A 27,306-nucleotide genomic window follows, 5' to 3' on the forward strand; every position below is an offset into this window, starting at 1 on the left:
TTAATTTCCCTACAGGGTTCATACTGAAGCCTAATAACATCCCCCGTGGTGGTTCTGCATGCCAAGTACAGGGACACCTATGGGAATAGTCTTATGCCACATGGTAGTGCCGACAATCTGCAGCATCTGGCCCTTTGTGTGTCAATTAACTGTGGTAATTTCATTAAAGACAAATTAATTTAGCAATGCAAACTGAAATAAGAAAAATAGATTTTGACACAGCAGAGACTCAAGATGATGTAATAATGTAGGACCAGCCTCTGAATATTTCATTTGATATTGTGCTTCAATTGTACATATTACTGATAACATGACAGTGTGACAGTGAACCATCATGCACAATACCAGGATGCTGAAATGGAGTTCAAATATCTTTAAAAATCTTGTCTTTACCTCTGTGCTTGTTCTGGAAAAAGGCCCACAAACCACCATGAACCTGGGGCACTGATACTGGTCAGCCACTAGGTGGTATTAAATAGCCATCAATGGTACATACAATTATTTTTATTCAATTCAAAGGGGCTTTGTTGGCATGGGAAACATACGTTTACATTGCCAAAAATAGCGTGAAATAAAACAAAATATATACGTACAAGTAAAGAACTACTATAATATGCAAGCATTAGTATATATGTTACTGGGTCAGAGGAAATAAAGATGGAATACAGCATAACTGGAACTGGACTGTACCTATTATTAACTTTTAGTTTAAATATCCCCTTTATAACGATACCAGCAAAACATATCATAACATCTGAACATTACCTGTGCACAGATTGATGCTAATAAAGTGAAGCAGAGCAACTTTTGAGAGGTTTTAGTAGAGGCATGTTTAGGCCTAATCTTCAAATTGGCCATTTGGGTACATTTGGGTGCCGTCTGTGCCACTTGAAATTTTCTCCGGTAGCTGTAAAACTCATTTAGTTTAATTTACATATCATAATAGGTATTAGTTCCATCAAAATACAACTGTTTTTTGGCTTTGTTTTGAAAATCAATCAGGCCTCCATACATTAATGCACCAGGTTTGAGGACTAATGCCTTTAGTGAAGTACCATGACTCCCCACCAGATGGAGACACAGCAGTATTTATCATTAGCAGCGTTGACAATATGTCCTTGAAAACAACTTTTAATCACAACATGGCAAAATTAAGACATCATTTTTTTAATTATTTCTGTATAAAGTGTATTTTATGATTTGAAGTTTTTCTTTTCGGTTGCTGGTTCAGTTGGTTTTGTGCTCATTTAGTTGCTTGGTGTTGGACTTGAGTTTCAATTTTGGTAAAAAATAAATAAATATGGTTATCATGAGCTTTTAGCTTCTTTAACCCTTTGAGTGCCTCAAAGTTCCTGCAGCTATTTCCGGTATATACCTATCAGGTGGTCAAGTTGAGCTGTCACCTGCTTCTTCTTCTTCTTCTTCTTTGGTGTTTATTGGCGATTGGCAAATCAGTTTATAGGTGTATTACCACCACCTACTGGACAAGAATGTGGAGCAGTAGATTGGCAGGAACAAATACAAAATAATAAAATAAATAAAATAAATAAAATAAATAAAATAAATAAAATAAAATAAATAATAATAGTAATTAATAATAATAATAATAATAATAATAATAACTCACTAACTAAAATAAAATAATAATAATAATAATGATAATAATTAAATTCTCTCCATTATTCCTGTTGCTCTTAAGTAATTAATTAGAAGATTGTGTACTTTCTTAGATGTCTTTCCCAGCAGATTCCCCATTGTAATATTTCCATTCTCTACTCCAATTCCCTTCTTTCTTTGTCATATTTGTTGCACTCCATGAGAACATGCTTGCATGCATAGTCTAGTTGGGTGCTTACCTGAGCTGTCACCTTGCTGATGCTGAACATGCCTGTTTTACATGACCATAGATGCACCATAGCTGCTAACAGTCTGCACCTGTCATTCATGTAAAACATAGGAAAAAAGAAAAAAAGCACTAGGCCTACTGCAGCAAAGGGTGAACTAATTCTCATCTCTACGTGGCCAGATTATTTAATGTATTCTAATTTAAAAACTGTTGGCATAATAGTTTCTTTGTGTGGCTTCATATCAACGCGCTTTTGTTAATTGGCAGCCCAGCTCAGCTTCAGCTTCAGCTCAGCTCAGAGAGAGAGAGAGAGAGAGAGAGCAGCATTCCCTGCTCCGGTCGTCAGGGATTTAGAGAAGGACTGAATCCAGAGCCCACACTGAGACAAACAATGGCAGCTATGAAAGGCTGAGGCGAGGGGAGGGTCGGCCTAATGCAAATATCCAACACTTTGTGCGCCTTGGAGAACCTGCACTAAACACTGACAACTACCAACTTCCACTCCAAAGTGAGTTTCCTTTCCTATTACAGACGCTGACTGCAAAAACAGCTTAGTTTTTTTGTGGTATTTGTGGCTGTGTTTTGCACACATTTGCGGACCAAGTTCTTCTCACACGGAGGTTTTCTTTGCTTTCAGCAACAAGTGGGACAGTTTGGAGTGGAGACAAGGACGCTGCAGCATCTCTGAAATGTGCCAAAATGTGCACCTGCTGAAGGAAGAAACAGAGAGGTAGGAAATGCATGGTGTCCAAAATACAAGTGTTGCATGATGTAGTTTTACTGTCAAAGTACTTCCTAAACTCTCTCCTTCACGTCGTTGCAACATTAAAGAGTAACTTTCCTCCGTTTCCTCCACACTAGCTACTTTTCTGTTTTCAAAACTTTCAGTGGAAAACTTTTTTGGAACTTTTTTTCTCCCAATATATAACAGTTTTGTTCTTTTTTTTTTTTTTTTTCCTGTGCAGCTTATTTAGTGCAGATAAGCCTTGTCTCAGGAAAACGTGATTATCCTCAGACCATCGATACGCTGGCTTTCATTCAAGACATGCATGAGAAAGGCTTTGCAACATAATAGATCAGTGGGAGCCTGTCTGCTTGTATAGACGTGGTGGGGCGAATGGAGGGGACTTGAATGTTGATGGTTTTTTGGGTGTAAAACAGACATTTTTTGAGAAATATTGAATGCAATATGTGAAATTGACCCTCTGGTGTTTAAATGTGGGCTAGAAAACATTTGGTAAAAAAAAAAAAAAAGTCAAATCTGAGCTCCATTTTTGCATCATCTCTGCTGCCTGCACTTTTTTTTGCCAGCGGTGAGCAAAAAGAAATGCAGTGAAATGCTACTGTAAAATCCCAGCATATCCCCCAGGAGAAACATCAAAGTGGACTCAACATGAGGCCTTTATGTGAACAATTGCTCCATTCTCCCTTACACCCTGCACCCAGACCCCCCCACACTACCCCCTATTCCCAATTTCCACTTGATTAAGCCCTAAACTGAGCAGAGTTGAATCTGGAGGGAAAATGGTTCACTAATTCTGACTCTCAAGTTCTGACACAAAAGAAGGAAGATTTGTTCTCTCTGGTCTAATTTGAGTCTGATTCAAGAAGTTGACAAGACTTTTCTCTGCTGGGTTGAAAAACCATATTGTTAAACAAATATAGACAGACGAAGAAGAAGAAGAAGAAGTGACAGACGACTGAAAGCAAAACTGAATTTTTTCTTCTTCATATTTTCAGTTTAACTATTCAGCTCCTGCTTGAATATTCATAGCCCCAGGATGCACAAATTTATAGAGTGCTCCAGGGATGACGTATTTTTGTTGGGCAGCCTGGAAGTTATCATCGCCCTGGTTCCCTCGACAAAAAGCCAATGGGATTTTTCATTGGGTTTTGGATTATTGCTAAAAAATAAGCTCTGTGGTAAACACACATTTATGAAACTAACTTACACATTTTGTTCAGCAAGGTGAACCCCATAAATGAACACCACTTTTATGATTTTTGAAGCGTGATATGCAATCGCCAGAAGTAAAAAGCTAACATTAGGCTAAAAATTAACTACACCCGCCTTTTTTAAGACAGATAAAGGCTTCAAAATTTACCAGTGGGGTATTTACTGACATGTTTTATGTCGTAGAACAAAACATTCAAATCTCTTAAGCTTGTGTTAACCGCAGACCTTATTTCAGGCATCTAACTAAAAACCCATTCAAAAAAACCATTGACTTCCAGACGAGGGAACCGGAAGTGCTAAAATACTAACTAATTTCCGGGTTTTAGAACTCATTCCTGTAGCGCTCTATTGCTGCATACATTATTAATTATAACGTGAATACATCAGTTGTGCACTGAAACCAATGCACCTGATTGCAAGTTTTAAACTACTGAATAATGATGGCATCATCAGCATGAAAGTATAATGCTATTTTGGCTGTTTTACACCAAAATCAGAATATTAGCAACCAAACCAGATGTTTATTATCCAGCATACCATATCATGCATGTGTGTAAATCCGTGGACAATAGTTAAAAAAGCCTGTTTATTTACATGTAGACACTAGTTTTCAGGGATCGGTGTGAATGCCACCAATGCAGTTTATGACAACTCTTTACAATTCAGGAAAAAGCTCTGACAGCTCCTCCTTTGAGTGGCTCTTTATTGCTGTTTTAAAAAAAGTCTCCCTCTGCTACTGCACTGCAAGCTCAGATGTCTTTCAAATCTTAACAGCGCAGTTGAAATCCATTCTCGCCATTGATTTTTTCAGTATTTGCAAGCAATTATCTCTAATGGTGAGAGTACGCAGAAGCAGCCTGCAGACTACTGTACACATTCTCTGTCTGGTGGTGAGGTTGCCAGGCGATGAGAGCGGCTGCTCAGATGGGTCTTTTTCTCCCCCGGCTGCTCTCTCCATCTCTTTCTGTCTCACAACCCCCCCCCCCACCTCTCCTCTCAGCTTGCCTCTCCTCTTCAGCATACTAATAGATGGACAAAAAGCTGATTACAAACCAGGGCTGTCAAACTGATTATTAATATTCTTCGCTTTGTGGTCGGTTTACAGGGAAAGAAAGTTTATGGGAACTTCCTCCATTGTTATTTGCTGTATTTATGGTTGCTGTGAAATACAGTAGACAGAAAGTCTACCAGTCTGCAGTTACTGTCAGTAGCATGTGTTTTAGTCTTGTTGTACTCGGCAGGAAAGTTTGTATATCTTTATGTTGTCCACCAGAGGAGGGCAGTGTTTAAGTCCTGTTGAGAAGCAGTAAACCCTGTATTAGAGCTACTCTTAGCAGTTTTTGCTGTGATGTGCTCTGATAAATGTTAGTGAAATATCTTTGGGAGCTACAAACAGTTTGCCACAGACTCGCCAATCTTTCAAAAGAGACTATCTCCTCTGCATCTTTAAACAGGAAGTAATCATTACTCTGACAACAACTCACAAACAGATGGAGTGAGTGTTTAGTTTATATAAAAACAGGCGCTCTCAATTGCAAAGGGAGACCTATACACTAACAGTTGTGTATGTTAATACCACATCAGTGTAATGAGCATGGGAAGTTTCTGTTTGTTTTCAGTAGTTTATTATTTTGTCTTTTTTTTTTTAAATGAGGGTTAAAGCAGCTCGCTGGTATTTCACAGACCTGTTGGACTCAGAAACGGCTTAATTTTTTCACAAAGTAAATCATTTCCCAAAATGAATTTGCACAAAGTTTTAAATCGTAAAATAATTATATTTTTGCACATGTGAAGTTCACACTTTAAATGATATGTAAAGCTCAGTAGGGATTTCCCTATAGGCTCTTTGTGTTTTCCATGTTATGTTCATTTGTGTAATTCTTTATCTAAACCAGATATGTAAACATAGATATAGGAAAGTATAGAAACTCAGCATTTTGTCATTGAGGAGTTCCTCAATGACAAAATTCCTCTTCCTGATAGGCCCTATCCTCAAGAGACAGGTATAATTAGAGATATGAAAACAGGAAACACCTCGCCCTCCCTATCGTTTTCTCCCTCCTCTCTCTACCCCCTTTTTCTCTCTCTCTGTCTCTCTTCTCAGATGTGCATTTATTTGTACAAATTATCAGGTGCAGAGACGTAGAGTAAGGCCTATAATGAGTCCTGTGATGGTTATCGGTGTGTCTTACATCCTTGGGTTTACTGGAAATGAGGACATGGCGTGAGCCTGATTTTTTTTAATTTATTTTTTTACTTCCAGAAAGCAATTAACAAGCTGCATATTCAGTTTGGATAATTTAGCGAATTGGACCTTTTTGCTCTCATCTATATGCCTGTTAGAAAACTCACAGTTCATTTAATTATAGATTAAATAGTAGATTTCGTTTAGTTATTTATTTTTGTAAACAAATCCCATTTAAACTACCTACCACGAAGCACAGAGGCATTCAATTTACAGTGATATGAAACAGAAAAACAAACAAATGTCAAATTTTAGAAGCTTTTACTACCAGTTCATGTTATTGTGACTTGATAAAACACTTTAAATGTTGGTCAACCAATCGATTAATTGACTAGACCTTTGAGCATTAGTTGTCATGCTGTGACAAATATAAAAAATGCAAGAGAAGTTAACAGACATGTTTATTTTTATTAATTTTCAGAGTCTTCATGTTGTGTTGTTGTTGTGATGTCATTCATTAATGGTAGGATTTATAGTGATGCTCAAATACATTTTGTTGTTATATTTGTTGAAATTCTATTTACATCATGACACCAATCAATAAATCAATTGCTCTGACAAAAAAAAGAAAAATAAATCCCGTGGCTGTCGCAGGACTGTAATAAACTTGTCCAATCGTTTCATTCGGCCTGAATGAAATGATTGGATAGCCTGCCTGCCCGTGCACTCATTGCGCGTCACCGCGATCTTCCACAAGCTGCTAGCTCGACATCAGTGAGTACTAACAATAACCATGTTCGTTTTGTTACGTTCATTATGATATGTTTATGTTTGTAATGATATTGTTGGGGGAGTGGCTTTCGAGGGAGGCCTAAAGGGACGGACTGTCGGTGAGGCCGACTTAGTGACTTTCTCGCTTGATTTAGAGACTTTTGGAGCTAGTGCTGCTAACTACTGTCATTGGAAAAGAGTCGGAAAAACTGTGATCGGTTTTTCGGTTGGATCATTTTAAAATCTAGTGTACTCTTGCTAAAGTTTCTCAGCATTACCGACCCTACCTTTTAATATAACATTTACTACAATTTCACGCTATCTAAACCTTAATCCTCCCACACTCTTCAGCTTGACTTGCATCACAGTGCTTTGGCTTTGACTGCCAGTGATTCATTTGTGGTGGCTATTTACACGCCCTTAGTAGTTTCACCCGATGCGAGGGATGTACTCCAGAGGGCCCTCTAATTTCTGTTCCTTCCTCCGAAGATTAAAGACCTTGCGGAGACCAGGTGTACAGTTAACACTAGCCATCGCACTTCCCTTCATCTTAGACCACCTAAACGCCCCGCTCGCGCACCGTACTCTGCCTCTGTGAAGGTGCACAGAGGCCATTTTTTAGAGCAGGGAAGCCTCTCTTCACTGTCCATGTAAAGGGGAGCACCAGCTCTTAACCCAATTCCAAAAGTCTCTCCTTCTGCTCAGGCACGCAGAGTTCAAGAGAGAGAAAAGTCAGCGCTTTTTATTGATTCAGAGGCGCGGCTCCCACCTTTCCTTTTCCTGGTGTGGAATGCACACCTGGAGGTGTTTGCTGAGTGGCTCTAGTAATCCATATAACAATGCAGGCTGACATCTGGTGCCATCAGGAGGACTCGAGGCAGTTTGCTCTGACAGGCAACGTATTGTCTCTAGAGATCAGTGTGGCTGTGATGCTGTTGACCTCTTTATTGTGCCATTTATCTTTAATCCTGTATTTTTATCACTGACAGCACAATCCACACAAAGCACAGTCCACATTTAAGACGATAAGTCTTTTAAATTAGCAGAAAATGGGATGAAATTATGGAACTGTTTGTTAAAAATAATACAACCCTCAATCAAAACTTTTGTACACATTAAAGACGCAATTAATCGGACAGAAAGCACAGGTAGTTGTCTAGACTTTGTTGACATGGCAGGCCAGTTGAGTAGCACTGCTCTCGGTTCCCCTCGCAGTGTACACACAGGAGGGAGATGGGTGCAGATAAAACGACTGGGTTACGCCCCGCCGAGGAATTGGGATGCCTGGGGGGCTGGGAAACTTTCTGCCTGGCTAGCCTTAATATTGTGATTCTCCTCAGTCAACAAAGCAGCGCGTTTGATGGAACATGTCAGGTTCCTCCAGGATTTGGGGGCCGGTCTTCTCCTCTGGTTAGACAGCTGTCAGCCCGTCAGAGCCCAGAGAACCAGCGGCTCCTCCATGTGTTGTTGGAGACTTCAAAGTAGGAGAGCAGAGCGAGGTGAGGGCTGATTTTTCAAAAACAATTGAATAGCTTTAGCTGGGATTAATTTGGATTCTGTGTGGGGTTGTTGAGTCAAGTTGTGCTCAGTGATCTTTGGGGCATTGTTCTGTCTCGGGTTGTGTGTTATTTGTTCTCAGAATTAAACCTGCTTTCTTTAAAGGAGAAGTTGAGCAGCAGCCATTGTTAATTGCGCTTAATCTAAGCGCAAAGCCTTTGCAGTAGTTTACAGTAAGCACTATTACTGCTCCACGGTATTTCCTGTAGAGGATGGCATTCACTGTTGACAGTTTATAGTGTTGAAATTCAAAGGGAATTTTGAATCTATTAAATTAGAAGTTACGCTTAACTACAAAAGAGGGTATTACTGGCCTTTCTGGTTAGTTTGATAACCTGTCACATGACCAGATTAATTATTAGAAATGTAATAGTACAAACATCTAATGACCTGCTTATGCCGTTTACACTACTCTTTTGACTGGAAGAGTTTCTGTTGTCTTAATAAAGATAATACTTATAATTAAAAGAAAAATATAGTTGATGCAATACAGTAGAGCTGCAATGATAAATCGATTAGTTGTCCACTATTAAAGTAATCGTCAACTATTTAGATAGTCGACTTATCAGTTTGAGTAATTTTTTAAGAAAGAAAATTCAAAATTCTCTGATTCCAGCTTCTTAAAAGTGAATATTTTCTGATTTCTTTACTCCTCTATGACAGTAATTTGAATATCTTTGAGTTGTGAACAAAACAAGACATTTGAGGACGTCATCTTGGGCTTTGGGAAACACTGATCGACATTTTTCACCATTTTAAAAGCCAAACAACCACTTGATTAATCGAGAAAATAATCAACAGATTAATCGACAGTGAAAATAATTGTTAGTTGCATCTTTACAATACAGCCAAAATACATGATTTATATGACATAGTAAGCCAGTCTACAGTATTAAGTGGATATATGTTTTAAATGCTTGTTGAAACAGATTTACAGGTACGTGGGTGCTCATGCAAGTCTCTGCAAGGATAGTAAAATCAATGTGCTTAATACAGGAAAGACTTTTCGCATGACTTACCTGCCTTACAGCACAGATTAGATTTGATTCCATGCGATTAGACATTATAAAGGGGAGGAAAGCTTGATTATTATAGTTTTACAACTGGGATTACTTATGAAAACATATACAACTTGTGCTTTATATAATGAAGTTTAGTCTTACTTGGTTGTCCTGTATGTCCATAGTACATACTGCAGTGTATTGGTCAGCCTGAGCTTGTCCTCTCCTTGACTCCTTGATGATTTCAACCGGGGGAGCCGCTGCTGTAACTCGACCTTGCCTCCTCCAGCCACCTGTGCTCGCGCGCTCAGAGAAAACAGTGGCTTTTGTGTTGGAGTGAGACGTCCACACAGCAGGGGGGCTAAGGTACATTAGGCAGCTATGACAGGTGGCATACTCTTCCTGTGCTTCCCAACAGTAAAGAGCATGAATATGGTCGGGCTGTTGGTGGGACAGCTGCACCACACCGCCATGGAGGTGCGGGGGGGGGGGAATGTCGTTCCTGACAAAGACATCAGAGATTTAAAAAAAGACATTTAATTTAAGACACATTTCTTCTTAAACGCGTCAGTGCAATGTATTCATGTATCTAGACAGATCTGGGTCTCAGTCTTTGCATGGCAGTGGGAGGCCTGGGGGGTTGGGTTGCTATATGGGTGTTTGTGTAGCTGTGTGCATTTGTGTAGTGGAGGTAATCAATCTGAATCCTGGAGCCTAAAGTGTGCAACAGCACCACTGTGTCCGTCTGTGAGAGGAGGAACGGTTCAGTCGGAGCCTGCTGGGACTGCTTGAGAAGGGGGCAGAGGGGGCAGTAGCTTAGCCTGGGTGAACCTGGATAGTGATGGGATGTGAGTTCCCATGGCTGTGTGAGGCGGTCAGCGGGAGAGTGATGACTCGTTCACTCTGTCCTCTGTATGGACTCAGCTCTTTTTGCAGTCTGACCTGTAAGTATAAAACTTCTTACAAAATGCGGTTCATTTTGTTTGCGGGTGCACACAGTTCCTCTGTGTTCTTTACAGGTTAAACAGTGACTTTCTGCTTTATCCTTTTAGAAGATTTGGATATAGGAATTGTGTAATTTGCAACTTATTTGATGATCGATTAGTTAAGTCATTTTACGGGCAAAAATTACACAATTTGATGGTTTCAGGTTATCAAATGTGAGGATTTGCTGCTTTTCTTGATCTTGCATCATAGTAAATTGAATATAGTTGGGTATTAGACTGCTGGTCAGACAAAACAAAAGTCTTGCAGTCACTTTGTTTGGCATTTTTATTGTTTTTGAGAAACCGATTGATCAGCAATGAAAATAATTGTTAGCTGTAGGGCTGCAAATAACGATTATTTTTGTTGTTTATTAATCTGTTGATTATTTTCTTGATTAATCGATTGGTTGTTTGCTCTATAAAATGTCAGAAAATGGTGAAAAATGTCAGATGACGTCCTCAAATGTCTTGTTTTGTCAACAACTCAAATATATTCAGTTTACTGTCATAGAGGAGTAAAGAAACCAGAAATAATCTGCAATCACTGAATTTTGATTTTTTTTTTTAATTACTCAAACCGATTAATCAATTATCAAAATAGTTGGTGATAATTTAATAGTTGACAACTAATCAATTAATCGTTGCAGCTCTAGTTAGTTGCAACCCTATTTGTTGTGGATTTCCTGAGCTTTTGCAAAGGATGTTCAATTTAGATGGAGACAGACATTTTGCTGCTGTTAATTTAAATGACTCTACAATGCTGTGATTATTGACAACATATTGCCACAACTGCCACAGTTTAAAATATCATGCTTGAGTTTAAGAGGAAGAAAAGGGGTGAAGTTTTCATAACAACTGCTGTTGGGTGGCCTGTGTGGCACTGTGAGGTTGGTACGAAGTGAGGTAGGACCAAGGTGTCACATTCCACAGTTTGGTGTGTGTGTGTCATCACAAATGACCACCCATCTATTTACAACCGAGCATGTACTTGATCTAATCTTGCTTAAATTTAAAATGAATCCCTCCATATTCTGGGTAAAGTTTGGTTGAACGTGTGTGTGTGTGTGTGTGTGTGTGCATCTGAAATGGACTGCAAAAATCTTTCCATCTTAATCCAAACAACAACAGTGTCCATCCTCCCCCCTTAAATCTGTCTTGTATTTTTATCAGTAACATTACCGTCAGATATGACGATGAAAAATGATGAAACTGCAGCTCTCATGTCGTCTGACTAATTTGTTCCCCTGATTGCTTTATCAGATGGCGAATCACCCCTGGGACTGCCCTATCTGCTTTTTCAGATCACATAAATATTGTTTACCAGAAGTCTGCGTAAACAAGGCTATTTTAAAGCTTATGGAAAAACAGCAGGAAAGGTTTAATTCTTGTAGTTGTACAAACATATTAGTTTAAATGGAGCTGATGTTTTGCTGTCCAAAACTTTACTGCTGTCTTGATTTGAATCAGAACATACTGTAGATAAGAACGTATGAAGCCCTATTTTTGTCTTTAGCACAGGGACATCAGCACTGTGGACTCAAGCACCACAAATTTAAACACAAGTTACGGCTACAGGGTTACATGTCATTTAGTGTCTGTCCCAGTGCAGCAGGGTACATGTCATTTAGTGTCTGTCCCAGTGCAGCAGGGTACATGTCATTTAGTGTCTGTCCCAGTGCAGCAGGGTACATGTCATTTAGTGTCTGTCCCAGTGCAGCAGGGTACATGTCATTTAGTGTCTGTCCCAGTGCAGCAGGGTTACATGTCATTTAGTGTCTGTCCCAGTGCAGCAGGGTTACATGTCATTTAGTGTCTGTCCCAGTGCAGCAGGGTACATGTCATTTAGTGTCTGTCCCAGTGCAGCAGGGCTTGATCCCAGGAATAAAAACACACAGTGATGCTTCCTCTAGTGGCCACAGAGGAACCACATGTCTACATCCTGAAACAGGACATGTTATTATACTCAAAACGACTAATAATAAATATCTATCCATCTACTGTATATCTATCTACAGTATATAATGAGGGGAAATATAGATAAATAAATATATAGATGGAAGGAGTTGGTGGCAGTCACATAACCAAAAATCATTTGAGTGAGACGCTTTGAATTTGTATACCTCTGTTACAGGATGACCAAAATTTCAAGTTTCTTAGGAGCCTTAAATATTTTAATTTCTTTCAATCCTTCAGTTAATGTTACATCTTATATTAACTGATATTGAAGTTTACATTTAGATTGTGATATAATCAAAAAAAAATTGTTGGGAGCCTTTTCTGCCTTTTATCTGTAGCTTTTCTTAGTATAAAGTTTTATTCGCATATTGGAATGGCTGACTATGCCAATTTTCTTTAAATAAATTAAATTGTGTCAGTAGTGAAAAACTTCCTTTTAAGTAACAAACACATAGTGAACACTACAGCTACAATGATTAATCTATTAGTAGTCAACTATTAAATTAATCACCAATTATTTTGATAATCGATTAATCAGTTTGAGAAAAAAAAGTCCAAATTCTCTGATTCCAGCTTTTTAAATGTGAATATTTCTGGTTTCTTTACTCCTCTATGACAGTAAACTGAATATCTTTGAGTTGTGGACAAAACAAGACATTTGAAGACGTCATCTCGGGCTTTGTTTCCCAACTGATCAACATTTTTTCACCATTTTCTGACATTTTATAGACCAAACAACTAATTAATGAATCGAGAAAATAATCAACAGGTTAATCGACATGAAAACTATCATAAAATTTGAGATTACTTTGGAGCATAGTTTAGGTCAAAATCAGGGTGCGCTGGTGGCCTCGGGGTTAAGGCGCCGGCCTTGGAACACAACGTTCCCACGAGAAACCTCTGGGGACCTCTGCTACATGTCATTCCCCCTCACTTCCTGCCATCTCTCTTCTGTCAGCCTCATTTACTTCACTTCAAAATCTTGAAAACGTAACTACTCACCGTGCGACCATGGCAGACAGGGCCGCAGCCTCACTTCCTCGGCCAAAATTACACAGGGCTGACTAAAAAGCTGCCTCTGTGGGCATCCTGCTTGGCTGACGCGCCTGCATCTTGGACGTGTGCCGACCCGAGACGTTTGTTGACTTCAACTCGAACCGTTTTGTTGCTCATGCGCTGTAATTTCAACCCAATGAGATAAGTAAGAATTAAAAAGAAGGAAAAGGAGAAAAAAGGGGGGGGAATGGAGGAGACATAAAAGAAGAAAATCTGCCCTCACCGACAGTGAAACCAACCCAGTGGAAAAGGCCAGGGCAGCAGAAATTACAGGGTCAGACATGGCACCAACATTATATGACTTGGAGGAAGAGGAGTGTATATTTGCATAGTGCACATGCGAGGTATGTGAGTGTCTGTTTATCTAGCAGAATTATACAGTAGATATATACCTAAGACTAAATGTAGATCTACTGTGTATATACAACAATACATTCTGTTACTATGTTATGATCTTACCTCTTAGTTTACAGTAGCGTCTCTTCTTTCTTGTGACAAGTGTGACTGAGAGTAACTACAGTGTGTTTGTGTGAGCACACGTGTGCTGTGTGACTACAGCCAGCGACATTGGTCTTCTTGTCTCCGTCGGGTCATTGTGAATCAAGAATCTAGTGCCTCTCTCTAAATATAAACCAACCCAATTACCTATCATCACTACCGCCTCTGTTTACACGGACAGGCTTAATATGATCTTCACATTTTCACACAATGTGTGCATTCTCACCGAGCGTGTTTTCCCCCGAACAAGGATGTCCTGTGTTCAGGAGGAGATGGGAAGGAGCTAACTAAACTGTCACTTTTCCTGCATTCCAGCGGTAAAAACATGCTCACCTCTCTTGTGTCTTGTGAGGGTTTTCTTGTGATGCCTGTCAGATGTCATCATCGAGGAATGTTAGCTAATGATATAATTGAGTTTATTGTTCCATGTCTGAAACGCAAAGACACCCTGCCCTTGAATAGCTCTTTAAAGAAGAACAGTTCACATATTGTTTTAGAGTCAACCTGTTTTTGAAGATGTCATATCTGTCTTATATAACAGGAGGATGTCCCGCAAATGTCAGGGGTTTGTAAGGGCCGGTTAAGGATTGGGTATTCCCCCTGATAATATTTAAGGGGGATGTCATTGTAGTGAGTGACCTGAGCCACCAATCCTATGCTGATGTCTTCCTTTCTTTTTCCTTTTGAAAAGCAGCAGAATAAGCTGAAACCCTAGTCCATTTGTATTGTCGGGACAAAGAGAGACCATTGTGGCAGGAGGGGTGGAGGGGAGCTGCCGGTGGAGGTAGGGGTGCAAGGGGTCACGGGGGCCAGAGAGGAGTTAGTCAGAGTCCGACCCCTGCTGGGAGGAGTGTTGGGGGGGCCTCGGGGGCGGTGGGGGTGTGTAGGTCAGGTAGTGTGTTTTCTCTCGCTCTGAATGATGAGCCTGAAGTTGCAGCAGTGTGCATTTATCCAGCTGGAAGAGGCTTCAGTAGCAGAGCAGCAGGGCGGGGGAGGTTATGTTGAAGGGAGGGAGTGGAGGGAGGGAGGGCGGGTGAGTGACGGGGAAGCCAGCGCACTGCCTCTCTCACGCTCCAACAGGAGTTTATTCTGCTCCAGCTGGCTCCACCACGGCACACAGACAGACAGAGAGTAAACGGCTCGGGACCTGTTGATATCACAGCAATGACTTACAGCACTTACAGAGTGGATTGTACACTGGATTTTAGCGCTTGGAGTTGATGACACTTATTTATTTATTGAAGTCTGGTATATTGTCTGGTGCCTAAATGCTGTCACTGGGCAAAATGCACTCCAGAGCAAAGTCCCGGAGTGTTGACAACTACCTGAGTATTAAGGTACGAGCTTGAAATACGTCTTCATTACAGTTTTACTGAAACTTTTTGGAAGTTGCTGTTTCTTTCTGTGTTTTTGCATGTGTTCTGTATCACGAGAAAACCTGGCTTCTTGGGATCCTGCAGTTGTTGTTGTGTTTGTGTTATTGTGTACCTTCAGGGGATGGATATTTTTTAATGTCTCAACTTGTACATAGCTGATATTTTGACTTCTTGCTCTGTAGCCAAAACATAGCAGGCAACTTGTTAGACATGCAGTGAGGGAGAATGTTTGTGCTCATCCAGCATTATATTATTACCTGGTGTATATTCATATCTCTTTTAATTTGAATTTGCTTTCAGTTATTTCATGCCTGTATTTTCTCGTTTGATTCAGTAAGGGAACTTCATATGTCACAGTGTGAGGAAATATTTGCATTTTTAAGCAACATTGTCTGCTGCTCTCAGATTCTTGCCTGTTTGTTGTACTTTGTGTTCACTTTGAAGGGCATTGGGAGTGTAATTCCTCATTTCATCTATTGAATGTGGTGAATCTCTACGTGATTAAAGACAAATTAGGTGTGCAGTCTTGACAGAGAGCTAAACACTGGAATTGGAGACCAAAACTCATAAATACCATTTATGCAAATCTTTCATTTTTTTCTTGAGCAGATACAGACATCAATGTATTTCAGCTGCGTGCCATCATCATCAGTGATTGGCTTTTATCTGCAAAAAAAAGGAAAGAAAACAAGATTTGATGAATGTGTGTTATTCATCAATTCTAAAGTCAGTGAAGTACAAAAGTTTGTATCCTCTCTGATAAGTCAGTTTCCTTTATCATCCTCCCACTTGTTTTGGTATGCAACCCCATGCTATATTTACTCTGCAGAGGTATCAACAGACTTTTGTTAGTGTCCTTTGTCTCTCCTGTCACTGCTCATCACTGCTCTAATTGGTTGAAGGACCTCCGTTCACTTTTAGTCTTCTTGTTGTTGGGTTTTCTTTTATTGAAAGGTCTAATCAAATGTGTGAATGTGTGTTGTATGTATACAGTACAACATCTATCTATAGGGTCTGTCAGTGCTGCTCGGGGACAATATCCTGTCAGTGTTGTTTACATCCTGTAGGAAAAAGAAACGTAAGTTGACTACATAAATCAAGTTTTTCCGATAACCAACGTGGGAATCTGTAAAATCGTTCCCACTAGTCCGTTTGGGAACAGTTTCCTTTTTGTCTTATATAAAAAGTAACATTTCCAGCTGTCTCTCGGTCTCTTAACACGCGTCTTTTGTTTCGTGCAGTGCTTTTTAATGACCCAGCCTGAGAAGATGTCTGATAGTCTGATGATTAGCAGAAATGTTTCTCTTACATTACAGTCAAGCCCTAGGAAATGTAAATGTAAATTAAAGGAAAATTTAAAAATAGGAACTGCTGCTGAAGTGGGTGGGCCAGTTTATCACCTCCAGACTTCCATTATTGTTGATCTTCACTGTCACCTCACGGGCCCGGCTGTGTTTGGCACACAATCAGTGTGGGCCTCTCGGGGTTAAAGTTTATCTGCTGAGATAACATTATAACATTTACTAGAGTGTCTTTTTCCAATTGCCATTCTAATATTATGCTGCTCTCCACTGAAGAGCATGCTCTGTAGCGCTCATACACAGAGAGAGAGACGGAGTTTCTTTGTGTCTTATGTATCTGTATATGTGTATTTTCAAAAACGATGCAATTTTACTTTGATACTAAGATATGTAAGTATATGTCTTTAGCGAATACGCTTTTTAAGAGGCGATTGTTTGAAAGCAGAAGTCAGATAAAAGATCTTCAAACTGCACTGATAGCTCCCAATATATCCAATTTAATAGAACAATATTTTGATTTAAGATCTTTGTTTTAATTTTTAAGTAATGTTACATTTAATTAAATTTACCAGGAGTTATTAATGCAATGTTCAGATCTTTATCTGACTTTATATCCCAGCCTCTCCTCCTCTCATAAGCTAGGATTTCTATTGCAACGGATCAAAAGCTGAATCAAACTGTAGGTTCAATGGTAAGGTCTCACTAGGCTCTTTTGTTGGCGTCCTGGCACCTGGCGGCGGGGCAGGTCTGAGCAACCTGTGGCCTTTGTCAGCCCGCTGCCTTTGAGGCTGTTCGCAGGTTGGTTAGTGAGCAGTCTGTATGGGGGCTCCAGGGCTCTCCTGTTACACTCCCCTGGTGGCTTCATGCTCCACTGGAGGCCTGGTAGGCAGCGCCTTTTGTGTCCCTGACCCACTAAATGTGTCAGTGACCACCTCTCGCTCTCTCTCTCAGTCTCTGTAGGTCTCTCACTCTTTCTTTCTCTGGGATTCTCTCTCTCTCTCTCTCTCTCTCTCTCTATCCCTCTGACTTTGATTCCTTTGCACTTTACGGTCTGACACTTGCTTTAAAAGGTGCTGTACTTTTAGGCTTAACAACTAATGAAACATTTACCCATGAGGCAACGATATATTTAATCAGTCTCTCATATAATTTACTTGGAAGTGGCTCACAAACCTTTATTTACATTGCAATATTTGTTCCCACCACAACTAAATATTGGTGTGGATATCATTCATAGACCAAAAACTCCCTTCGTTTGGCTCACTTACCTCACCCTGCACCTTCTGAACAGCTGGTTTACAGACGGTGCAGACAAAAGTGTCCCACCTGGAGCTTGAAGCCATTAATTACCACCTCAGTCCTCCATCACACAGGCGGCCGCTTACAAAGACCTAGCATCAGAGAGGGGTGGGACTTCCCAATCTGTTCCTGTCCTGGCTGAGGGTCTGAGGCTAGACATACACAACCATACACACTGCATTCCTCTGTGGCTCAGAGCGGATGGGAAAGCTCAGCTCTGGTGGCTAAGCTCAGCCGTTCTGCTGAGACATGCAGATATGTCTCCCACTATAGCCAGGTGACACTTTTTGAAAAGCTTCAAATGCTTCCTGACAATGGAAAGCAATATAAATATGCACCTTATGTAAGATATTATCTACAGGGTGATGATGTAATGTAAACATTGCAGCTATTGTTCAGATAAGTGCAGTTTTTATGTCCCTATTGTAACATTAGATTACATGGACAGCCACTCCTGTGAAACAGGTTGAATAGCATTTGATTGATCATTGAGTCATAAGTCTCTGCTATGTTGAATAATCGTTCTTAAAAAAACACCACCTCTGTCACTACCACTGTTTTTTTTCTGCCTTGGGAACCTCAAGAGAAACTTGCTGCTGTGTCCTAACTATGTAGCGAGGGCTTTCCTCCCATTGTTAGCTTTCCTCCAATAAAACACCATGTTATTCTTCTCCTCCCGGGTGCAACAGTGACTAATGCCCAGAGACATTTTTTGTCTCACTAAAAAGCAGGCTGACTGCTAATGGAGGTGGGCGTTTTTGTTTCAGGGCACCAAACACTATACAGCACATACCACTTAGAGAGGCGGAGTGCACAATGAGCGCCTTGTAGTAGAGTCGTGGCATGTGTACCAATGCACTGAACTGTACTCGCTCTCCTCTAATTGATGGTGCTGAGCTGCTTAGATCAACAGGACAGGTCCTACAAAGGGTGAAACATGGGCTGTCTGACGGGCTAAATTCGCCAGAGCACAGGGGATCTCTTGATTCCTAGGCATCCTTTTTTTTACACACTTTTATTGTCATGTAAATACAGTGTAGACATTCAACTGAAAAGCTGCATCCACGTTCTTAAGTATGGCACACGGTTGTCATAGTGTGGGACTTTCCCTGGCATTGCTATCTATCTGTGTGGTTATCATTGGCAGCAGATGTCTCTATTCCACTGTTGTGTTCCATTCGGGAAGGACAGATAGCCGAGGGATGTTTGGCCTTGGCGCCAACTGCTGAGAGGAAGGTCGTAGTCTGAACCGTGAACTACAAGAGTAGGTCAACCTCATACAGGACTGCTGTAATCCCAAATGTCCCGTCTCATCCTCCAGACAAGTTGTAACTCACCGTGTCGGACATGTCATCTGTTCCGGTGGGGACAGGTGGTGGTGGACCAGGTCATGTAGGGGTCAGATAAAAGTCAGCGACGACCTGGTTGTTATTAGTGGGTAGCATTGCACCGTTCCGGGCCACAACTGGAGTCCAGTCTGTACTTTCCAGTTCTGCTGTTTGTGTCCGCTGACAGTGACGTCACTCCCACCAGGTGTTTCCCTTCTCTCTGATGGAAAGACCATCATGGCTGACATTTCCTGTCATGTTCAAACTTCCTGACTGTCTGGATAAGTGGGTTCATGCTCAGTAACTCGTGTGCATATGCAACTGTATGTTTATCTGGTTGAATTCATCAACCATAAATGCATCAACCAATCACGTTGCGCGGAACGGGTTGAATTGCACCTATATTTATGAAACAACAACATGGAGGCTTTGTAGTCCGAACCAAGACGGCAAACTTTATTACTCCTTTCAACCCTGATAAAGGCAGCGCAGAACAGATCCACTCCGTTCAGATCTGTTCGTACCTTTCACAATAAAAGCCCTAGCTAGACATAATAGTCGCAGACGAGTATTACGCATTTTTGTGTCGTTTATTCGTCACGCCCACGGTGTGCAACAGCCTTTAGTCTTGTTTAAATGTAACCTCTTTGCATTTCAAGCACTCTTGAGAATCGGTTGCCAACCTGGGGGCCGGGACCCCCCAAAAGGGTCCAAAGAAAAATCGGAGGGGTCACAGTATGCCTATTTTTTCTGACTTTTCTTTATTGATTTTTTTGTTGTTTTCTGGTGAAATGCTGAATAATTTCACTCCTCCACGCTCCTGAAAAGTCTTATAATGAAACACTGAGAGTGAAAATCATTCTTTGATCAGCCTGCTCACAGCCCATGTTCATACCAAGGCCACAACCTGTAATGAGGAAGACATTGCTTTATTTTAAGGGATCACAAGCCAAAAAAGGTTGGGAACCTTTGGTCTAGACTCCATGTCTATATAGCATATGTTTTAGCGTTTTGCTATATCTTAGGGAAAAACGGCCTTTGATGTGACTTTGAGCGTTCTTGTTACCATGACATATTTAGCACAAGCTTCACCTGATGAAGGATATCCAACCTAATCCAGCTCTTTTTGTCCCCCTTCAGGACACTGAATCTTTGGACAGCTGTATCCAGAGCACCTTGTCGGCCCTGTACCGCCCCTTCAGTGCCACCGCTGCCACCATCCTGTGGCAGCTCTTCAGCGTGGTGGAAAGGCAGTACCGAAGCGACGGCCTCCGCTGCCTCATTGACTTCTTGCTTCCTGCCAAGAGGATCCTGCAGGTCATCCAACAAGAAACCTGTGTGAGTTGTTGATAGATGTGGCACTTGAGGTTAAATCGATGTAACATTCTCTGATTTATTTCAGAATTCATTTTGAGTTACAACATAGTCCGATATTCACCTGGTACTAACCTTAATGATTTCCTGCAGGATTGCTGGAAATGATTTGTTGAGAGAGGGGAAGTGAGGACTCAACAAGGGAAAATAAAAGCAAAACTAAAACATGTAACTGTTTGTCAGGACATGTTAAGTCACGTTCTTCTCTCTAAACAATTCAACACAATAAACATCTTGAAAGATAAGCAGCTGAAGTGATAAGACAACATGTTTGTGACAAAAGAATGTGAGAACAGTGCTGCTGAGTGTGAATATCTCTGCTGAGTGGGAAGGGGGAGCATCAGACTGAGACAGAGTTGATTATTGTTCCGGAAAAACAAGCTGAAAAGCAGCCATCTTTCTCTGAATAGGGAAACTGTGGTCTGTTTGAGAGGCTGCCATGGACTCTTGGGCCCAAAGTGAAATTCAATATTCTCTCTCACAAGCTTTGATTGCTGCGGGTTAGGTCTCTACAACCAAAGCACTGAAACTTTATTCCTCTGTATTCATCTCGGCGGTGATTACACTGTGACGATAGCCATAGAGCAATAGTTTCACCTAAGCCTAGCCCCTGAGAACAGCCTGCCGTGCATGAGAGTCTTTGTATCGCAGGCAATATGAGAGCCTTCAGAGGGAAGATCACATCCTCCGTCTTTACCTTGACATTCATAAGAGATGAAAAAAGCCAACCCTTGAGCATAGTGTCTTTGCTCTTAAGGCCTGTTTTTTATTCTGTCACGGTGAAGATTTGTTTTGTGGTTGCTGTGAAACTAGGCCTGATCAGACAGGTTTTCTTCTTTAGTCGAGTGATCGCTGACTCATCCAGTGCGTCCCATGAAAACATTTTGCAACTCCATTAAAGTTAAACATGTGTTTGAACACAGCTTTGCAGATGTCGGTCGTACCACAGCCGAGCAATGACACACGGATGATGATCTTTTATAAGAGTGGGTATTGACTGATATCTCTGTTTTCTCTCAGGTGAGGTTCAGAGGATTGCTGTTCTATCATGAGGGGTGGCCTCTCTGCATCCACGAGAAAGTGGTCCTGCAGCTTGCCCCTCTGCACAAAGTGCGACTAAAGCAAGGAGACTTCTACCTACAGATTGTTCCTTTAGGCCGCAAGACTGCCAAGCTAGTGATAAAATGTCTGTCGGTCAGCGGGCAGGCCATTACAGAGGTCCCCATCGCAGAGAGCATGTATGGCGACGTCTTCACAGCTGAGTTCTTGCAGAATGTAACACGTGACCGAAACCTGCACCCACTACAGAACTGTCTGCTTACCACTGGTACGGCCGTGTACAGGACGCCGTGGAAGAACGTGGTCAACCCACTGTTTGTCAGCAGCACGGCGGACGCCATCATGCAAGCACGCTGCAGCAGAGGTGGCTTCCGCGGCCATCTCAGCACCTGCAGCACCAGCGGATCCACGGGGACTCTCGACAGCCACCGCAGCTCCAGGGAGTCCCTGCACTCTCAGGGAGCTGACTCCATCTTCTCTGAGCCCACCTCACCAAACAGACACCACACGGACCCCAGCGGTGAGAACCACAGTGCCGTTGCACCGGACACTTCCACGCCCATCATTAAAATCGATAGACCCACTGAAGAGTGTGGGGTAGGGAGTGAGGATAGTGGTGGGAGAGAGAGAGGGCCAGGGTCCAAGATGCTGTCTTTCAGTACGGACCTCAGTAACCCAGGCCCTCGACGCCGCCTCCCAAGGGACTCTGTTTCATTTGAGAGCAGGAGACTTTTCAGGAAATCTTACATGGAGGCCCTGCAGAACCCCATGAGCCTCGGGTCCAGCTCTGAATCCATTCTGGAGGAAAGCCCAGAGCACAGTGCTGGCCTAAGGGAGAGCACAGTGACACCAGGGAGCAGCCCCGACACTCGGACCTCCTCCAGAGAACTCTTATCTCGGAGGTTGGGTAGCCGGAGCTGGCTCATTGGGGATGACTCAAGGCCCAGCACACCTTTACTTTACTTACAGAGGGGGTTGAGGAGCGCAGAGAGACGGGCAGAAAGACGTTCAAAGTCACTGGAGAGGACTAACAAGGCAGGCCAAGTCAAAGGCCACCGGGAACGATCCTCCTCGGGAGGCTCAGTTAGCACCTCGCCCAAAAAGCTGATGAATGGCTACGCTCTTCGTTTTGGAAAGCTGGATCTGGAGGCGGCTTTTCCTGGTTCTGAGAGGAGAAGCAGCAAAGAGGAGTCAGGTATGTGATGCTGCACTGATGTTCAACTGACGTACTTTTTAATCCAAATTTATTTTACAGTTATAGTTATTTTACAGATTAAGATTCTACATTAAAAACATAAGACCAATTTATAAAATATGAGGCATCGTTATAGTTTTAACAACCAACTGAGTGTGAAGTAGATCAAATCAGTCTCCACCGCAACCAGCTATATTATAATGTTGCTTTCACATACGTTCATCCCTCATAATAATCCTAGATAACAATATGTATATTATTCAATACAGTATTAAAACGACCTGTAAGGTAACATTTTTTATAATAACTTTAAGTGTATTTTGCCGATAATGCTAAGTACATTTATCAAAGTAAGTTCTGAAGGCAGGATTGGGCTGCAACTAACAATTATTTTCCTTGTCGATTAATCTGTCAATTATTTTGGAGATTAATTGTTTGGTCAATAAAATGTCAGAAAATGGTGAAAAAAAATTACTGAAAAATTAATTAGTGTTTCCCAAAACCCAAAGATGACATCCAACTCAATGATATTCAGTTTATTGTCCTAGATGAGTAAAGAAACCAGAAAATATTCACATTTAAGAAGCTGGAATCAGAAAAGTTAGATGTTTTTTTCTTAAAAATGTAGTTAAATTGATTAATCGATTATTAAAATAGTTGGTGATTAATTTAATAGTAGACAACTAATCAATTAATTGTTGCAGCTCTATGCAGGACTTTTACTCATAATGTAATAGTACAATATGGTATTGCTACTTTTACTTAAAAGATAAGGCTGGCAATATCTTTATTTTTTTGTTATTGTGAGAATAACAACAAAAACCAACAATAACAAGTATTGCCTATATAACCAAAGCGTGACATAGCTTATTCCTCTGTGCCATAGACCTTCATTTTTGTCCAAAAAACTCTGAAAAACGCATCAATGAGCAACACTGATGTACGTGGTGACATGTTCCTTCATCACAATGAACATGGGCACTAGGGTTCATTTTGAGTCAATCCCACATACACCATGCTGCTGCCATAAATACTCACTAGGGCACCAAAATGTGTATTAATCCACATTCTCCTGTTTGAGCAATGTTTTCTAAAAACTATAGTTCAGCTATTTTTTGAGAAAAGAAAAAGAAACTATACATTCGTGACTTTTTTTTTTTTTTTTAAGATTTACATCCTCAGTCGAAATGAGTGTCAAATATATCAAAGCAATATAGATTTTGTTGTAGTAATATGCTCTTAGACTTGGGTTTTCTCCAACAGTGGTTGAATCATAATGACAGTCCATGACTCATCATTTCTCGCTTATCAAATAATATAACCGGAGGGTGTGAGAATCGTAATAGCCAGATACTGGTGGTTTCTCACCGGGGTGTGTAATCATACCCTGCAGCAAGTGATAACAGCAGTTCATCAGGTCGCTGCAGTTGGAGTCTGAGTTGAGACAGCTCATAACTCTGAAGCATTAATGCTGTCATTGGTGACAGATTGCTTTTCAAAGCCCACCCTGTGTATTCTTTGGCACGTTCAGATTGCAGGTGTGGCCCTACCCTGGAAACACAGCTTTACACACAACCCTGTGTTTTCCTTACCACTGTCAGTCTGTTTTTTGTGTTGGTTCATATACAGGGTAGCTCAGGAAAGCGGTGATGTGAGAGTACCACCTTGGGAATCATGCTGTTTTTAGAAAACACAGATTCTTCCGGGTATTGAAATGTGAGGTGAAAACCGACTACATTTATTTAAATCTCTGAATCCTAACCCTAACAATGCAATGCCAAAGCTAAGGCTGTTAGTACTGATATTATAGATACAAGTGATTATATACTGTATATGTTAATTTAAATGTGTTAAATACACACCATGCAGCAAAAATACGGTAGTTAAATCACATCACCGTTGCGTTCCTGAGATTACCTCAGTGGGGATTGTATTTCAGCTGTTGCAAAGCAGGTTTCCCACAACGACATTTCAAAGGCAACAAAGGATCCTGTAAACCCTGTAAACCAACCACAGGGACCCCAGCATCCCACAATGAGATGACCCTACAGTGTTATTGGGGCTGGGGGCTGCACTGATCCCAGATGGGTTGCCTCATTTACAAAAGTTTCCTTTGTGAATCAATCAGCCACTGGGGATCCACGAAAAAAAAAAAAAAGCCTTTCAAACTATGCCTGTGTCTTTGGAGAGTCCATTCAGTCCAGAAACACAAGACCTTACGTGCACTGACTCACACCACTCTGATCAAATACTCCAGAAGGGTTGGATTACTCATGAGCCAGCAAACTCTGCAATATCAAAACACACCCTCCGTCATTTATGTGATCAGTAACTCAAAGCTCCAGCAACCAGAGCAGATTTAGCCTCTTTGACGGCGTGCAAATGTGTCCCGCAGACTACACAAAAAACAGACTTTCACATAGGACAATACTCAGGAGGCTTTACTCTACATTTGTCACTTCCTCTGAAAACAAAGCAATTTAGGAAACATGCAGCAAACACAAGCCTGGCCACACAGTCGCACAGGAAATGCACTGACGGTTTGTAGACAATAGAGGCTGAGCTGGGAGGGTTTACTGTCACAGAACAGAGCGGGACAATACAAGAGGCCTCAAACTGTTTAAAAAGACAACACTCAACAGGTGTCCGTCAGACACAGATCCATAACAACACATCTATCGGCAGATCTATCAAGGTTTTACGTTTATTTTCAGGCCTATTAATTCTTGGATGCCTGCTGTTTTGAAAGGACCTATAGTTTATAACTGTGTGTGACTCCAGGAATGGGAATGTCGGTCTGCCGGTCAGCTGGTCAGTCCGCCGCTTTAATCTCAACAACTATTGGATGGATTGACATGCAACAGACGTCCATGGTCCATAAAGAATGAATCCTTATACCTTTTGATGATCCCACCACCATCAGGTCAAATTTTCACTTTGTCCAGTAATTGGTTTATGACCAAATACCTGCAAAGCTATTAATATTACCATCAGCCTCGGCTGTACTTTGTGTTAGTGCTAACATGCTGAACTAGGGTGGTGAACCCTGTAAACATTACACCAGCTCAACATCAGCATGTTAGCATGTTGGTATTTAGCTCAAAGCATCACTGTGCCTAATTATAGCCTAACATAGCCGAGAGCATGGCTGTAAACGGTCTCATTATATGGTATTTTAAATGTTCTCGTAAAATATGAGTATTACAGTCCTGTTCTTAGACTGTAACAAGGATGGAGTAAAGATAAGAGTACAGTATACCTGATAGAAAAATCTATGTATTTACTACAAATTAGTCAAAATGAATGTGTAGGTTGATTCTGTGATATCAGTAGAGTAGAAAGTAGATGAGCTGCATGGGGTTTTGTCCTGCCACAACAAGTAAGTAAGTAAAGTTTATTTAGTGTATCACCTTTCACAGAAAAAAGGTCACAAAGTGTTTCACAGGAATAAAAATGGTTAAAAATAAGAGCATAAAACAGTAAAAAGAAACAAACAAAAAAGGGAAACCCAACAAAAAAGCCACAGCTCAGGGCTGTGTGGGTTGTAGAGGAGACCTGGCTGTTATAATCCGGCTTTATAAACATGGGGCACCCCAGCTGTGTACCATGCCACTGTCGGAGCTGCCTTCAGGTCAAACCCCTGCAAACAGAAAAACAGCAAGCAGCAACTAAAAGAGACGCGCTGTCTCACTTTTTACTACAAATCAAATACCTGGAGCTGTCTTTTTCTGTCTTTTAACTAGGGCTGCAACTAATGTTTATCTTTTTTAAAATTATTTATCAAATAATCTGCCAATTATTTCCAGTTATTTTAATCGATTAATCCTTTTTTCTAAAACAGGGTTTTCAAAGTCTGAGACTGTGGCCCCCCCTCAGAGAAAGCTTGGGAAAAGGCGTCCCCTTACTTCTCCTTAGTTTACTTTCTTAGTTTCGCTCAATTCCTGGATACCGAAGGGATCATGATTATGTTATTTGATCCTACAGACACTCAACCAAATACATAAAAAATGTCTGTCCTAAGACATTAATTAGTTTCTGAAAAAACAGTAAGATTCCCCAAATTGCTGCATCTCTTTAACCAAATCACACACATTTAAGATTTTCTGTGATCTTCTTTTGATAATTAATGCAATATCTAATTTTCACTTCCATTCACTGAGCCTTCCCTGAAACTCTTTGGATCCCCATGGAGAGGCCAACCTCACACTTTGAAAACCTCTTTTCTAAAACATTTCAGAAAATAGTGGAAAATGCAATTTACAATTTAGTCTAGTCTAAAGTGACTAATTTAGATGTCTTGCTTTTGACACTAAAACCAGAGATTTATCGGCATTTTAGCTTGTTTAATGATTGAAATGATAAACTGATTATCAAATTTGTTGCCGATTTTAATGTTCTGTCAATCAACTAATTGATTCATTAGAAAGTTGTTGCAGCTCTACTGTGTACTATTCATACTGTGCTATCCATTTTGACATTCTTACAGTACTTAGCCAAAGCACAGTGAGGTATCCAGTTGGGTGTACAGAGAGTGGGTTTCGCTGCCTCAGGAATAGGATCA

General features: G+C 40.9%; 1 protein-coding gene across 5 annotated transcripts in view; it reads left to right on the plus strand.

The window, feature by feature from the left end:
• Window positions 1–1,875: 1,875 nt before the first annotated feature.
• The window catches only part of plekhg4b (pleckstrin homology domain containing, family G (with RhoGef domain) member 4B), a 41,771-nt gene continuing 16,340 nt past the window's right edge, over window positions 1,876–27,306 (plus strand). For 2 of the 5 annotated variants that reach the window (XM_074653837.1, XM_074653838.1), the window contains exons 1-3: window positions 14,899–15,150; window positions 20,258–20,455; window positions 21,512–22,745. In XM_074653837.1, coding sequence (XP_074509938.1) covers window positions 15,082–15,150; window positions 20,258–20,455; window positions 21,512–22,745 — 1,501 coding nt within the window. In that variant the 5' untranslated portion in view covers window positions 14,899–15,081. Of the gene's footprint in view, window positions 2,355–2,483; window positions 2,577–14,898; window positions 15,151–20,257; window positions 20,456–21,511; window positions 22,746–27,306 lie in introns of those variants that run through there. The other 3 variants (XM_074653841.1, XM_074653840.1, XM_074653839.1) reach the window with 3 other exon arrangements.

This window comes from Sebastes fasciatus, chromosome 12 (assembly GCF_043250625.1).
Source record: "Sebastes fasciatus isolate fSebFas1 chromosome 12, fSebFas1.pri, whole genome shotgun sequence".
Classification (NCBI taxonomy): Eukaryota; Metazoa; Chordata; class Actinopteri; order Perciformes; family Sebastidae; genus Sebastes; species Sebastes fasciatus.